The 16,915-nt window shown below is 40.0% G+C and overlaps 1 protein-coding gene across 7 annotated transcripts in view; it reads left to right on the forward strand.

The window, feature by feature from the left end:
- The first annotated feature begins 7,802 nt into the window (after window positions 1-7,802).
- IMPG1 (interphotoreceptor matrix proteoglycan 1) overlaps window positions 7,803-16,915 on the forward strand; it is a 141,540-nt gene continuing 132,427 nt past the window's right edge. For all 7 annotated transcript variants that reach the window (XM_048495621.1, XM_048495638.1, XM_048495647.1 and 4 more), the window contains exon 1: window positions 7,803-8,461. In XM_048495621.1, the coding sequence (XP_048351578.1) occupies window positions 8,380-8,461 (82 nt within the window). In that variant the 5' untranslated portion in view covers window positions 7,803-8,379. The remainder of the gene's footprint in view (window positions 8,462-16,915) is intronic.

Raw genomic sequence — 16,915 nt, forward strand, 5'->3', positions numbered from 1 at the left:
ATGGACTTGTCATTATCAGACTGTAATTAGAAGGACTTGGAATGAAACAGGACCTTGGAGTGTTAAGTTAAATGTTAATGTTTGATCATTGTCATATGTTAAAGAAAGTAAACCTTTTTATTTAAAATTTCGTTGTTGCAAACTCCTTCCAAGTTCTGCCCCACAGAACCCACGAGCTGAGGTTACATTTGCATTTTACAGGCCTCTGAAAAATCTACCTCCAGTTCTCTTTTTTCCTAGCCATAGTACCGTGTTTCCCCGAATATAAGACAGTGTCTTATATTAATTTTTGCTCCCAAAGATGCGCTATGTCTTATTTTTAGGGGATGTCTTATATTTCTGTGTTCTGTTCGTCAGGCATGCTTCCAAACAAAAACTTTGCTACGTCTTACTTTTGGGAGATGCCTTATATTTCACACTTCAGCAAAACCTCTACTACATCTTATTTTCTGGGGATGTCTTATATTCAGGGAAACAGGGTATTTGCAAAGAACAAAAGGGCCCCCACCCCTGCAAAGGAATGAGTGAGGGATTTGGCATTGCTAAGAGAACAAGTAAAATCAAAGAAAAAGAAAAGTTCCTGCTACCCAAACTCAAACTAAACAAACAATGAAAAGCACCAGATTGTATCAGGGGAGGGTATTCATTATAACTATTCCATGAAAACATTATAGCGATCTAAATCTGACATTTCTGTATAAATCTTTGACTCAGCAATTTCATTATGCACACCCCTAGTCAATATACAAAAATACAGACCTTCCTCTCACCAGGATCTGAATACAATCATTTAGATACAAGCACAAGCCATTTCTAACTTGATGAAAAATGGCTATACTCTCCTTTCTCCTAGAACGCAGGGATCCCAATCTCCTCTCTGGGTGTTTCTTCCTGCCTCAGTATAGCAGTTGGGGCACTCAGGGGTACTGGATCTCCACACAGCTGAGCCAAGAACTGAGAACAGACCAAGGAGGACTCAGGCTTATCCAATCTGGGTAACAAGCTCACAGGATGCTCCCTGCCAATGATAAAGCAGAGCAGACCTCACCACTTTGGACTGGGGGTAACAGATTCCAGCTTTTAATTTTTCTCCACTTAATATCCTTGAAAAGAGAAAAGCAGTACAGCAAAGACTGATGTGCTAATCCCTCTTTTTGCTTGTTGTGCTGGTTTTCTACCTGTAAGAAACATTTTTATATAGAACCTGCAGTATGAAGCAGTATAGTCCATTGAGGTGCTATGTGGTTTCCTGGCTGTATGGCTGTGTTCTAGCAGCATTCTCTCCTGAAGATGCCAGCCACAGATGCAGGCGAAACCTCAGGAGAGAATGCTGCTAGAACATGGCCGTGAAAGTCTTCAACAATACAGTATAGTCCATTCTTCCTCAGAATTCTTCTACTCAATTCACCACCTTTTATGAGCCATACCTGATTTCAGAGTTCAGTCACTCAATTTAGGAGCTAAGAGTTTTAACTTCGGCAGTTCAAGTTAGAATGTAAAAAAAAAAACTGCAAGAGCACAGTTCTCACATGCTACCATGACAAAGTGCTTCCAAGTGCCATTGGCCAAAAAAACTAACAAGCAAGGAAGGAAAAAAAACAACCTTCCCACAGATTAGATCTGCCTCAGGATGTTTTTGTTATCCCACTGTTTTGAACATTGGAGTGCAATGCCAAAACGCTGAACACAAGGTCTGTCAGAGTTTACTGGCATCACAGTTGAAGTTAAACAAGAAACTTCAAGATGAAAAACTAAGCTTGCTGCTTCTTGGCACAATACTCACTCATATACAGGCAATAGTAGGAATCTTTTCATTTATTATTTAGAACCTTTTGAAGTTCCACTTAGAGTCTGCACATCTGAGAGAACTGGGGAATGATCCATAACTCTGAAATGTTCAGAAGAAACTTCCTATACACAACAGATGACGGAATCTCTTATTAGTGTTGCCAATAACCTGGATGAAAAAAAGTCTTGTCTCTTTGACAGAAGCTTAAGCTATAGAAATGGGCAGTTGACACTTTTCCAGTGGTGGGATTCAGCAGGTTCGCACCACTTCGGCAGAAGCAGTTGTTAAAATTGTGCTTGTATACAACGAGTTGTTAAACTATTTGAATTCCACCACTACGCCTTTCATGGCACAAAGGAAATAATATTACCTGGTGAATTACATGGTAAATAACATTCCATTAAGCTTCTGTTAAAGTGACACAGCTTTTTTCTCCCGGTTTGGATAAAACTGGCCCCAAGTTACCTGCATAACTCTCATCAAAATATCTGTTGATTTATAAATACAACTAGCACTACTAAGTGCAGTTTCTGTAGATGTAAATGCTCTAAAGCACCAAAACAGGGTGTTATGCTGCTTACTCTTTGCTTTCTGGGTCTCTCTTTATGAGTATAATCAGAGATAAAGGAGCCCAGAGCTCTTGTACTTTTTAGAGTTGTATAGTATTTGGTGCATTTTGATATACTGGAATGAGAAAAGAGTTTGTTGAATTTCAAGTTCTATGCTGTGATCAAAGGTACAAGAGTCACCTTGCCTCCACCTGCCTTTTCTTGCAGGAGTGAAGTAGTTTTGTACAAATCAGATGATTGGGCTAATGAGGTTAATATTGTCTTCTCTTGTATTGTCGAAGGCTTTCATGGTTCAACTGGTTCTGGTGGGTTTTCCTGGCTGTGTGGTCATGGTCTGGTGGATCTTGTTCCTAACGTTTCGCCTGCATCTGTGGCTGGCATCTTCAGAGGTGTATCACAGTGGAAAGTCTGTAACACACTGTCTCCAGAGAGAAGGGAATATTTGGGGTATATATTGTCCATGTCCCCGGGTGGGGAACCAATCAGTAAGTGTTTGGGTGGAACTTGTTATGCAAAGATATAGTTGATAGTATTGTATTGCGGGTGCACTCCCTTATCAGTCCAGGGAGTGATTCACATGTAACAGACTTCCCTCTGTGATACACCTATGAAGATGCCAGTCATAGATGCAGGCGAAACGTTAGGAACAAGATCCACCAGACCATGGCCACACAGCCCGGAAAATCGACTAGAACTAGTTGTCTTCTCTTGTTCTAATGATATGCAGGAGCTCTCCAGGATCTCAAGCAGTGAAAAGACTTTACTGATACTTGTTACTGGAGATCCTTTGTGAGGCCAGGAAATGAACATGACCCTCTTGAATCCTCCTTTTTCAGCAGAAGGGTGACAGCAACTAGTGGAAAAGTTGGATTAGAGACACAACAAGATGCATTCTCTGTCAGCATGACGGTGCAGTGTAAGAAACCAATACAATTTCCAGGTGTGGACTAGAAATCCAATTCACAAGAACAAAATCTGTGCAGTGTCTTTTATTAGGACCAGTCATTGACACAAAACCCTGAGTAAGCTTTTGATCTGATCAGAGCTCTTCATCAGGCTGGATGTTACAAAATTTTCCAAGGGAGAAGGCAGGGTGTTTTGGCCATGATCTTAAAGTTTGATCTGGCAGGTATCCTCAGTGAGATGTAGCAGGCAATTAGCTTCACTTCATTGCCAAAGTATTAAGTTATGGAGTAGTCTTTGAGAAGTCGCATTCAGTCCTGTAAATGAGCAACAGACTGTCGTGGAGTGATTTGTTTTGTTTTGAACATCATTCAAACCACTGAAGCTAATGACTTCCTTCAGGGAGGTTACCAGATTCTCTACTACAACAAAAGTCCTGGTTTTCATTTGTGTACTCTTATGTTGGATGAATGGATACTTCAGCTCAAAGCCCTGCCCTTTTTATGCTTCACTTGTACATTTGTAATATGCTATTGAAAAGTAGCCATTTTTTTAAAAAAGTACCTCTTTAAGAATACATAATTAGTTTTGACAGCAAACCACCTAGAAGAAGCACTTTTAGATTAATTAACAGTGACCTATAATTAAAGACAGCAGTACTTAGAGAAGCAGCAGTCCCTTGATAATATTGCTTTAGCCATAATGAGTGTTTATCATCCTCTTTTGGTTCCGGAGTAGCACTTATCAAGTCTAGTTAACAAGTTTTTTAATTAAATAGAAATATAGATAAGGCAGTCCAAAATATTTGTAATTCATAAGCAAGTCCTACAGATGCAGCTCAGTATACACTAAGATTTCCAACATCCTGGAGAAAAAAATACATATAAGAAAGGCTTATTGGAATGTTATTTACCAGTTGATGTTATTTACCTCTAGCCTATTGTAAGTTCATTGTCTTATATGAAGCCTCTCTTAAATGGGCATATATTTTTCTCCAGGTTGTCAGCAACTTACCTTCACCTTGCTGAGTTTAGTGGGTTGACTTTTACTCCCAAATAGCTGCTACTCTGTTAGATCTTCATGGTGTAACTTTCCCCCCTCTGACTTGATGCTATCTAATAAGTTTTTCAAAGGGGCGTATAAACATCTTAAATAAATAAATTTCTCTATCTAAGATTAACTGGATTGTGATGCACTAATCTACGAACTGCTGATAGTTACACTTCTGTGCTGCCCTTCCCTCATGGGCTCAGGACAGCTTCCAACAATGTTTGGAGTTTCCAAAGCAAGCCCAAGGGAAGCCCTATGTAGAGCAACTTGCAGTAGTTCAATCTAGAGGTGATTGTTGCATGAATCAGGTTGTTGCATGAATCAAGTGGCTAGGTTGGCCTGGGCAGGCAGGATGCAAACTACCTCAACTGGCAAAGATGGTAAAAAGCCAGGCAAGAGACTTGTGATTCCTCAGCCTCCATAGACAAGGAGGCTTCAAGGATCATGTCCAGTCTCCTGACAGTTGGTACAGGTATTAATTGCATGCTGCCAAGAGTTGGCAGCCAGCTGCCCCAATCTGCCCCTCCCTGATCCAGCCATAAGACCGCCATCTGAGATGGATTCAACTTCAGGCAGTACTATTTCATCCATTCCACCACAGACCCCAAACAACTGGCCAGAATATCTGGGGCAGTATCTGGTCAGCCATCCATCAACATATGCAGCCTGAAACTCCAGATCAATCTGACAGGAATAACAAGTCTAAGATCACCTTGTAAGCTTCCATAACAAAGTGGGGATTTAAATGTTGGCCTCCCAAATCCCAGTCTGATGTTTTAACCACTACACCACTCTGGTTTCAAATTGGTAAGTGCAAACTCATTTTGTTTGAGTCAGACTGTGGATGGTCAGACAGTACTTTGACATTACTCTTTAAAGCAAAAGGCTAACAAAAGTGCCTGGTTGTCATAGCAGTTTCCTGTAAATAATTGTCAAATACATGTTCTTCCATATTGTGGTCTAATGCCTTTGGAGCATTTTTCAACCATTTGTTCTTTTTTTTCTGGTGATCATAAGAATTTTCTTTCTAAATTATTCTCCAACAATGGGTATGTTGCCTATGCAACAAGTACAGTCCTATAAAACAGAGGTGGGATCCAGCAGGTTCTCACAGGTTCCCGAGAGTAGGTTACTAATTATTTGTGTGTGCCAAGAGAGGGTTACTAATTGGTGATTTTGCCATGTGATTTTTGCCTTAGTTACGCCCCTCCTCTCAGCGGTAGCGCACAGAACTTGAAGCAATCTAGCAGGAGGTGCACTGGTGTGCGTGGCAGCCCGGGCGCTCGCATGCATCTACGTTTCCCACGGGCCTATATGGACTGGCGCTTGAGGTGGCTGGCGCCCTACTGGCAAGCCACAGCCCCCTACTTCAGGAATGCCCCGCCCCCTGAATTTGCCCGGCCCTTTCTCCCGTCGTGTCCTGCCCAGCCCCCATACTGAGCTGCTACGCCACAGTTTGAATCCCACCACCATGGGAACCTGTTACTAAAATTTTTGGATCCCACCACTGCCTATAAATCCCCTTGTAATTGCAGATGTCCAACTTTTTTGAACATTTCTGTGCCATGCAAAATAGCAAATGTTAAAAGGCGTGGGATATTTCCACATGCACAGCATACCACAGAGTCTCTCAGTGGTCAAACCTTGTGTCTGAGAAACATTTTCTGTGAAATCATTCTGCACACTTCCTTTCCTCCCACCATTTTGGTTTTCCCCCCCTTGTCTCTTCAGTTGCAGTTATTCCACTACTGCTGATAATCTACTACTCCTGATGGTGGAATGTCATCTATGATGCAGAAGAACACCCCTCCTGCTTTTTGTCTTTTCTGTAGGCACTCTAGCATTACTGTGCAGTGACATTTTGAAACAGCAATTCAAAAATGTCTCATCCTCCATTTCTACTATTGAGAACAACCAACCCAAAATGGATGCCAAAACAACTCCTGGAGCAGGAACCCTTGCCTGAAGGTAAGGAAACATGTATCCCTCCCACTTCTCACAAGAACCACATTTTTGTGGCCAAATATGATCTGCAGTAATGCGCAATCATTACTGCAGCAATCCCTGATTACATGCAGTATTATTCCTAGTACTTTTTTCATTCACCCCAGTCTCAACTTTCTATCATGGATGCAGTCTCTCCTAGCTTGAACATAGCTTTCTGCCCTAATGTTAAATTGGTAGTTCAATATGAAATTGATAAAACTGATCCAATCGACCCTGTTCCTTTGTAGCTATGCTTCACCATTGCACCACTAGTTTGATATGACAAGGAGAAAAAAAAATAAATCCTTTTGGAAATAGAGCAGGAAGTTGGGCAACTACACGAGGCATGCATAAGAGCCAGTGTTTGGTGGGGCAGAGAAATTAAGACCATTTCAACATTATCACACACTCAAGGGAAGCTAGCTTAGAAATTGATTGAAAAAACATCACGGTTAAAGTGCTCAGGAAAACAGTGAAGGAAAAATTAAGGGAAAATGTTTCCAGAACCAAACAGAGGGGAAAACATGCAGAGTTCAAAGGAAAAAAAGTAAATTTGGTGGTGAGATACACTGTAAATGCTTTGCGCTGAAAAGGCCATAGGCATCTTGGTGCTTTATTCTTGTAATCTTTCCCTAAAACATATTGAATTACATTGGAATTTGCAAGGTTTAATTATGGTCAGAGTTGCACTTTGCTCTTTACATGAGGGAAGAAAATGTGCCTATAAGTGCTGTTGCTAGTCTAATTTCCTCTAGAATGAATCCAGAGCACAGTTGTTTAAAGAGTTCTCATCTGCAGGCTCAGAATTCCTGGTTTTCAGAAGGTTGTAGAAATGTTAGTTCAGGAAAAGAACTGTGATAATCAGAAAGAAAGGCATGTTTTGGTCCCTTCAGCAGTATCTTTTTAATCTTTGCTCCAGGCAGATAGAAGATGAGGATCTTTATTTTCTGTAACCATTGTTTAAATCCCAAGTAAAAATAGAACTCTGACCAGGTTCAAATGAAGGTTGCACTTAAAGTAACTTGTTCCTGCAGAGCGAGGAAAGGTTCCTGCTGCCAGTGAATAGCCTCCCAGTGTGATGCCTAGTCACAACAAATTAAATAGGCAAGAAACTGAAAACACCACTTTCATGGTTTACTCAGATTATTTACAACTTTTTAACTAATAAAAATAAAGACCCTAGCACAGATATAGGAAATAGAAATATTGGAATGGACCTAACTTTTGAGTGGTGGAATTCTTATTTGTATAATGAACAAGGAAGTAATTTGCAACCATTTTTGTATTTTGCTAGCCTGCAATATTTTCTCTCACTTTCCTCATCCCATCCACATTCTACCCCCCACCCCCACCCCCTTTCAGTCTAATTTGGAATTGGATGTTCCAAGCTGTGATTGCTACAGAACTTTTCTGCTGAGTCATGACATTGTTTGCTTGGACGTTGCTAAAACAGCCTTTTCATGGGTTTCTAGCTGAAAGGCTCCACACTATCAGCTTGCTGAAGGGGTATTTTTTAGCTGTGACTTTACTTCACTGAAGTAACAAGCTCATCTGCTGCTGTCCTTTGGCAATCCATTTCTACGTGACACAGGCCACATGACTGAATGTCCAAATGGTCCAGAGTTCACAGGTAATGGCCACTAAAAGAAGACTTCCTTTGTCTATCATGGTGCTACTGAAAGTCCTCTGGGGCTGACAGATGCCTCTCCAGAAGGTTAATAAGATGAAGGAAGCTCTTCCAGCTGGACCATAAGAGGGATTATGTCTGAGCAGCAGATAAACCGCTTATTCCAGAAACAGACACTGCTTTTTTTTTTGTTGTTTAAACTTCGTCACTCTTCTCAGAATTCTCGTTCCAGTCCTACTTTCGTTCTCTTCAGGTTAGAGGTGTGGGCTTCACAGTTTGTTCGGCATCCGTATTGTGCCAATTTCGCTACACACTGGAACAGTCTAAGTAATTCAATTTTGGAACATATCTTTCAAAGCTGGTCAGAAGTTTGGGGATTTTGCTCCCTTAAAATAGAATCTCTATTCAGTCCAGCCTAACTTCTTTTTCTGCATGACTACCCTTGACAATTGTGAATGATAAAAAGCAGCATGAATTTGAAAACTGGATTAATATTCCTTATCATATGCCTTGCACTCCAAGTTCAAGGAAGCAAAGGTAAGTGCATATTAAAGAAAGTTTTGTATTAGGCTGCTTCAACCCAAAAGTATGGAAACAGAAGAATGTAGACCTCTCTGCTTATAACTAAACATTTTGAAATCATTGTCATTGGTACAACAGAACTTAATCCTAGGATAAGTAGCAAGGACAATTTTATTTCAGAATACTAGATTCATAAGTAATATAAATTAAGGAAGGCTTGGCTACATAGAGTTCAATCAAACTTTTAAATTTAAAGTTCAATTAGTCTTATCAATAAGACATGCAATTTCAAAAACAAAGGAGAATCACAATGCTAAGGTAAAGAAATATGATTGAATGGCTGATCAGTAGCTCTGATTCGACTGAAAACAATTACAGTATATTCAATTTGATTGGAATTGATTTTAACTAGTCATGGTTAAATTTACTATGCAATCGTAAGAACACTTGCCTGGAACTAATCTTCATCAAGTACTTTTCTGTAGAATCCTGAGTAGACCTGTTTAGGATTACACCATCAGTCCTGCTTCTGCATGCATAGAAATCCTTGCAGTTCAAAATGAGCTGAATACTAGACCACAACACACACTTATAAATAAGGATAAAATTGATGGGAATAGCTATGTTGCACAGAAATTTAAAAGTACTGTCCAAGTAGAAAGCTTTCATTTTTTCAGATATGAAAGAACTCTAATGATGTGAGTGAAAAGATGTATGTTGCTTTGCCAAATTAATTTGGAAGAAAATGAAGCATCACTTTGTTCAGTTATTTAGCAGAGAGCCATTCAATTGAAGCTATTCAATATTCGTCACAACTCACTGGTGTTCCTTCTAATGTACCTAAAAGCTAACATTACATTTTTGTAGTTCTACAAGTTTGATAATACTAGCTTTTATTTATTTTGCTATACACACAGCAGTGGTTTTTTGTATTGTTTACTTGGTTAGTTTGAATTAGTTCAAAAACTACTTTTTTACTGTCTTTTAACATTTGAATGATGGATGAAAGTACAGGCATACAGGCCACTTATTGGCTCCTGAACAGTTCAAGTGAGTCCTGTGAATGTACTTTAGCATGAATGTTACCCATTTTACAAATGCGTCAGGGATTGATTAAGTTATTTCCAGAGTGATTGAATGCATCTTATTCCTTTCAACTTAGTAGTGCAGGTATAATTTATAGTGAATTCAAGATCAAATATGTTTGTATTAAAATGTCAGAATGAATAAAGAGAGATGAACAATGAAATTGGGCTATCAACATAACCATCAAAATAATATTTTGAAATCTGTTTCCAGATGATGGATTGTGACACTCTTTCTGCCAAAGCTTTCTTAAATTGCTTTATAAAAGAAACTGTATAAATCACTAACATAGTTAAACAGCAGTAATGAACTATGATTTAATAATCAAACAAAAGGAAAGAAAGCTAAATTATGTTTTCCTCCCAAAAAATATCTTACAGTTCACTTTTTTTTATTTTGTTACAATTCACTTTTTAAACCATTGTTTATTCTCTTTCATTTTTCACAATCCAGTTAATGTAATCTCTTAATAGCATTCTAAAACTGGGACATATGGGCAAGGAAAGGGAATACTTATCTTCAGCAAATTATGAGCAAGAAGTTCATTGGGTAGAAGTTCATTGCTTTTTCATTAAAAGTGGACATTTACACTTCAACTAAGGTAGACTTTATCAACATTGTTGTTATAAATTAACCAGAGGCATGAACAGTGTAATACCCATGATTAAGAGGAGAAAAATTAGTTAACTAAAGTCTGAAATAAGAATAACTGGATAGCATTTTAGAAACAAGAAAATTAGTATTTAGAGCAGTAATTCCCAACCTGGAGTATGTGTGTGCCCAGAGGTATGCACCAGAGCATTTTGGAGTATGCGAAAACATTACATAATGGGTTTGCTAATATGAGGGCACAATTTTAAGGAAATGGATTGCCAAGTGCTACCCAAGTCACCTCATGCCTGTGAAGATGCCAGCCATAGATGAAGGCAAAATGTTGGAAGCTAAAACTACTAGACCAGGGGGCTGCAACCTGCGGCTCTCCAGATGTTCATGGACTACAATTCCCATCAGCCCCTGCCAGCATGGCCGCACAGCCCAGAAAGCCCACAACAGCCAGTTCAACCATACTGTTTGGCTAAATGCTAGGACACTAGTGGTGATGGCATTACATTGCCAAGGATCCCCCACACAAACAGCCATGTGTCTCCCTCTGGTTGCTAGACTTATACTAGAAACCCTAACCCCATTGAGCACTTTTGCTGATGTGGAAATATTCCATGTGATCATGAGGATCTAAAAAGCAAATGACATTAGATGCTAGGTGCTACTTAATCACTAGGTACTACTTAGGCACTATATGCTACTTTGATTTACTTGGTACAAAGTTCATGTGGTAGATGAATGGGATTCAGATGTTCTACCGTTGGAGTTCCATGCAGGAAACTCAGTTCCCAGGCACATGGTCACCCAATACAGATAAGGACTGCACTCTACAATGGGAACAAGCTTCAGTATTCCTGCCCCCTTCCCCAGCTGGAAACGGTCCTGGAGACCTATTATGTGTCATATTGGGAAAAGCTATGTGTAGCATTTAGGGTTTCCAGTAAGGCAAATAGCAGTTCCTATGACTGTTTTCATTAAGGAAAATAGAGACGTAAGCTTTTTTTTCCATGTACCTTCTCTGATTTTGGCCCCCACATAGCTGGGAACTGAGCTTCAAGCACAGAAACCCATGACTACATCCATTGATAGGCTATAGGTTTACCATGAGGCCTTTATAAGAAGTGAACCAGTTCTTAGAGACAAAGAGAGTCATCCAAGCAAAACAGACATTTAATTAAAGTGCCCCTTTAACAGATCAGTCCTTGGTCATGTGAAAAGGCAACACTCTAATGTTTGGTCTACACATACAGTAGAATGAGGTGATAGACTACGGTGGTGATAGTCCTTTTTGGAATGCAGCTAGAGAAATTTTTAAAGCTCTCCTGTATTTAAAAAAAACCATACAATTAAAAAGTAGAAGAAACAGAGATTCCAGCTTAGAAGTTCTGTTATGGCCACTTTTGGGTAGCAGTGAATCCCAAAGACTGAACACCTCTCAGAGGTGAGAGATATAATATAAATAAAAGGAAAGAGTTTATTTCTCTGTAGGACAACTATGTAGTTCCGGGTTCCTGCTAATTCTACAAACATCTCTTGTACCTCTTTCTTCTCCTTCCACTTATTCTCCCTATCACAATACTGCATCAACCTAGTCACAATCCTCCAATCAAACATTCCAGTCTCTGGTCAAATCACATTGCCTCAGTCATAATAAATCCATTCCATAATGCATAATTGGTACAGCCTCTTCCAGGAAATTCCAGACTTCTTGCCCAATCTCTTCCAGTTATGGAGTATGCAAGCTAGAGGCATGTCTTTTGACAGAGAGGTCACTTTCTTACTTCCAAATGCACCCATAATTCAGCACCTTCCCATTTCTTTCAACTGGCCAAATCTGCTGGAATTGTCTTGATTTGTCTTAAGAGCAGCCACTCAGTGCTTACTGACTCTACTTTGTATCTTGAGCCCGCCAAACCTCCCATAGATTCCAGCTTCCAATAATGCGTCATGGCTGGCTAGCTCAGGTATGCAAAACTGGAATTGGTCTGAGCCCTTCCGCAGAGGAAGACCAATGTACTTTGCTCTTTCTAATCCACTCCAATCCCAGAGATAAAATCACCCACCTTTGTTTCTTCCAGGGGCTCATAGATCTTGATAGAATGTACTTTCAGCTTCTGCCTCCCCTTAAAATCATCTCACATCATATGGATCCATCCAGAGCTTGGCCAGTGAACTGCACAAAGGTGTCCTGTGATGGTGGGAGCCAGTTGAAAAGGGGAACACCTCTCCAACTAAGTGATGAGATTGACCCCAAATGGCACAAGGGACAAGCCCCACATTGGGCACCAAATCTGTTATGGCCACTTTTGGATAACAGTGAACCCCAAAGTTTGAAAAATCAATAAGACTTCAGAGGCAAGAGATATGATACAAATAAAGGAAAAGGGTTTATTCCTCTGCAACTGGAAAAGGGTTTATTCCTCGACAAGACACAAGAGGTAGGAGGCAATTTTACAGAAGCAAGACACAAGTTTTCAAGCTGTAAAAGATACTGATACTTCATTGATGACAATGATTTGGGATCATCCCGGAACATGATACAACACATGTGAACCATGACCACCTGAAGGTGGAGAATTAACAAGGGTAGGCAGTCATTTTAGTACTTATATGAGGTTTTGGAGTAACCCTGGGGTTGACCTTGCACCTTTAATTTATTATCTCCATCTGGTTTGACTAATTTTTAATCACAAAACCGTAAACATCACACTTTATAACATTATTCTTCTGTTATGTCTCAACTGTGGCCCAAGAATAACGATATATCCATCATTCAAACCTGAGATGTTTTGACTTGCATCCTCGCACCTGTGTAATTTACAACTGAAAACTGGTTTTATTTTAAAATGTAAAAACACAAAGGGGGCTTCATTGCTTTTCAATCACTAACAAGGGAAGGACAAGATACATTTCTCAGAATCTAAATCGCTATTGAAGTGCTGATACTGATAGCTATCTTTGTGGCCTTCCCGAAATACTGACATCTGAATGAGTTCTAAATGAATGAGTTCTAAAACAACACTTTGTTTATACAAAGAAAAGAACATTTTGCTTTCTATCTTCTAAGGATAGCTTCAGTGAGATGAAACTATCTGTTCTCTATAGCTAGAGCAGAAGTTGTGTCATATGTTTCTAATGTAGAGCTTCGTTAGCTTTTTCAAAATCACTATTTAATCCTAAGGAAAAAATAGAAAATTTATGTTTTTGTCTCTACAGTTCTAGCCTACCTCAGACAGAAAGAGAGGTTATAGCCTACCCCAAAACATACTGCGCTAGTTTTTCATTTAAAAGAAATTATTCAAGTAATCATTAACTGCAATCTGAAGCAATATAGTCTATTCTACCACCTCAGTACTCTGTCACTTCATTATCATTTGCTGCATCTGTAGGCCTGGCCTAAATCACATCCTAGAATCCAGTTCCAGCTATAGTGTCTTAGAATTCCCTTTCTTGTTTTTAACCCTTGTAAATTGATTTGGGTATTTTCACCATTTCGGAAGGATTTTTGACATGACAGTTACCAAAAATAACAACAAGCAGCTGGTCTTTGTTACTGTTTGTTGTTGTTACTACTGAAATATAACAGCAGGAAAATCTGGGTTTCCAATCTTTCTTATTGTCAATAGTCTACCAGTATGCTTAGTTTTGCTTAAAAATATGGAAACATTCAGATTCTTAAGTATCCTGTCCCCTTTTACAGTGAAAAAGTTCCATATGACAATTTTATTCTATATTGTAGTATTTCTCAACTGAAATAAGTAATCCCAAGCTGCACGATAATTTTATTAAAATCTTATTTAACATTTCAGAGTGTTGAAGGAACATGATGAGTAGAGGCCTGCTTGGAAGCTGTGTGTTCTCACCAAATTTTATTAGCATTCATAGAGTTACTTCTACTTCCCACAAGCATCTTTGAGTAATTTATTAAAACGCTGCTAAAAGTCTCCGTTTGCATATTTCTGGCTCAGTACTAGCCTCTGATACATCCAAAAGACCACATTATCCATCTGTCCACAGTGTGACAACAGTGGAATATCATATGAAAGCCCCATTCCTCTCTGTGCTTTGAAGATGCATCTTCAATAATATTCAGCTCTCCAGATCCAACGAATAAACTAATAACCTGAAGTGACATCTTCTGTTCTGCACCTAACCTTCAAGAATGTCAGACCTATTCTATTAGACAGACAAAATAACGTATTCATCTTAGAATACATTCTAGGAATGTGCCCTAGCAAAACAAAATCTAAATTAAGAATTTGGAGTTAGGATCTTCAGACTGGAATTTAAACATTCAGAATTTCCAAATAGCTGAAATTTCATTAAAGTCAAAAGAAACAATTCTTATCCACTTTTAAAAAGACAAAAAACAAACCACTCTGTGCAAGATTTCCCTTAGCCCTATGACCATTTTCCAGTCCATGTGCTCAAAAAGCTGAGAACATGTGACAAGTGCCCACAGCAACAACCACTATTGCCAGGCAGCAGTGCCAGGCAGTCTGCAGACTGAAATCTGGGCATGAACCTTGAACAGTCCACGTGCCACCTGGGCAGCATTGGGCATGGCACAGTGAGGCAGAGAAAGACTAGTGCTGATGAGTGGGCAAATATCTTGGGCAGCACTTGCAGGCAGACTGGAGCAGAAGACAGAGTGTAGTGCTAGGGAGCTGCAACTGTCCCAACAGGATTGGGCAGAGCACAACTGAGCAAATTAACAGTATCCTGGAATAGCAGTTGGAAGGGGCAGCAGGAGGAAGCAGTAGACTGAAGCATGCCATACTCTGGACTGGGACCTGGGCTGTGCCATTCTCTCTTACTCCAAGGGTGCCTCAGGGAAGTCCAGAAATGTTCCTGCTGTCTTCCCCATGCGCCAACTTTCTGTGACCTTGTCTACATTTCATACTGTTGGCGCACTCTCCCCAATAACAACCTCTGCTTTCATGTACATTGGATAATACACTTCTGCTGTTGCTTAGCAATTGTTTGCAACTGGATTTCACTGTGTGAAAGAGAAAAATCAAGTTTCAAATAATTACTAAAATGCATTGAAATCTAATATCCAATGTGTGTGAAAGCAGCTAGACCAACAGAAAAAGAAGAAAATCATACAAAGAGACAATAGCTATTATTTAAATAATAAATAAAAGTAATTTATCAGTCTAACAAAACTTCTGCCTGATACACCCCCAAAAGGGCCTAAACATTATATTAAATTTCCCTATTAATCTACAATCTAGTTAATCTGTTTTATTCATAATATTATGAATATTTTATTCATGATATTCATATATACAGTGAGGCATAGAGAGAGAATCAAATGTAGAAATGGACACAGAGGATACTGTTTCAGCATGCAGAGCAAATGATCAGAGGCCTGCAGGGAATTTATATAAGCAACTATGCTTGACTTTCAGTTAGAAAGGGACCAGTGTGAAAGTACCTCCTGATATCTGTGCCTGCCTCCGGATTTCATAATTGCAGACAGACAACACTCACAGGTTTTGTTCTTAGTCCATCCCCCCCCTCCCCCGACAAGATCATGGCAATACCAGTTGGAGACACCACCACCACTACATTTGGTGCCAGCAGAGGCATAGCTGGGCCAGAGTGCGCCCGGTGCACACTCTGGCTTTTTCGCCCCCCTGCAGCAGCGCCCCCCACTCCCACTCCCACTTACTTTAGAAAACCGAGCAGGCTGGAGAACAGGCCTTCCTGTTCTAGTGGAAACTACATTTCCCAGGGTCTCCTGGGAAATATAGTTCCCACCAAAACAGAAAGGCCTGTTCTGCAGCCTGCTCGGTTTCCTAAAGTAAGTGTGGGGGGCGCCTCAGGGGGGCCACTGTTGGGGGAATCATGCCGGCCCCCTGTGGTGCCCCCCCACACTTACTTTAGAAAACTGAACAGGCTGCAGAAAGGAGACCCTGGGAAATGTAGTTCCCACCAGAACAGGAAGGCCTGTTCTCCAGCCTGCTCAGTTCTCCAGCCTGCTCAAGGGGGAGCACCATGAGGGGGAAAGGGGGAGGGGCTGGGGGATTTTGCGCCCCCCACATGACCCAAATTCATGCGCCCGGTGTGTTGCGCGCACCCCGCCCCCTGGGAGCTTCGCCGCTGGGTGCCAGGATGTTTGAGAAATGTTTCAGTTTCCTCTGTCAAGAAGTCAGGCCAAGCTATCTGAGTAATTGGTTTCACTTCTCTTGAAAGCAGCCTGTGGAAGTCAATGGGACTCCAAATATTAGGAATTATTCTGATTATTTGGGGCTATAAAATATGAATTTAGAATTATTTGTAGCTGTTCCAGATGTGGCATCATTTGGTGCTTCTGAATATTTCTGAACCCAAATCAGACATTCCTAATAAATTCATATGATTTCTCTCATATTAATGTTTAGCATTCAGACTGTAATAATAATTTCATTTTTCCCCTATGGCAATTCAGATATTTTATCTGGTGATCAAAATTAAGTGGTGTAAAATCACACAAAAAATTGCATTTAAAAACAAGCTCAACTGCTGTATAGACATTTCAATAGTTGTTTCAAAGGATTACACTGAGTAGTCAGAAATAGTTGGCTAACATCATATGCTTTCAGTCAGTGTGTATCTTGAAGCAAAGGTGAATGTGTATCATGTTAATAGACACTATAATGCCATATGGACAACTCAGTGACTGCCAATTTGAAACTTCCAGTTAGAATATAGATTCTTGAGACTGATTAGGATTGCTGATTGCCCATTCACAGTGGATAAAACCCCTTCCCTCAGTCTGAATGTCCTTCCCTC

This window comes from Sphaerodactylus townsendi, linkage group LG01 (assembly GCF_021028975.2).
Source record: "Sphaerodactylus townsendi isolate TG3544 linkage group LG01, MPM_Stown_v2.3, whole genome shotgun sequence".
NCBI lineage: Eukaryota > Metazoa > Chordata > Lepidosauria > Squamata > Sphaerodactylidae > Sphaerodactylus > Sphaerodactylus townsendi.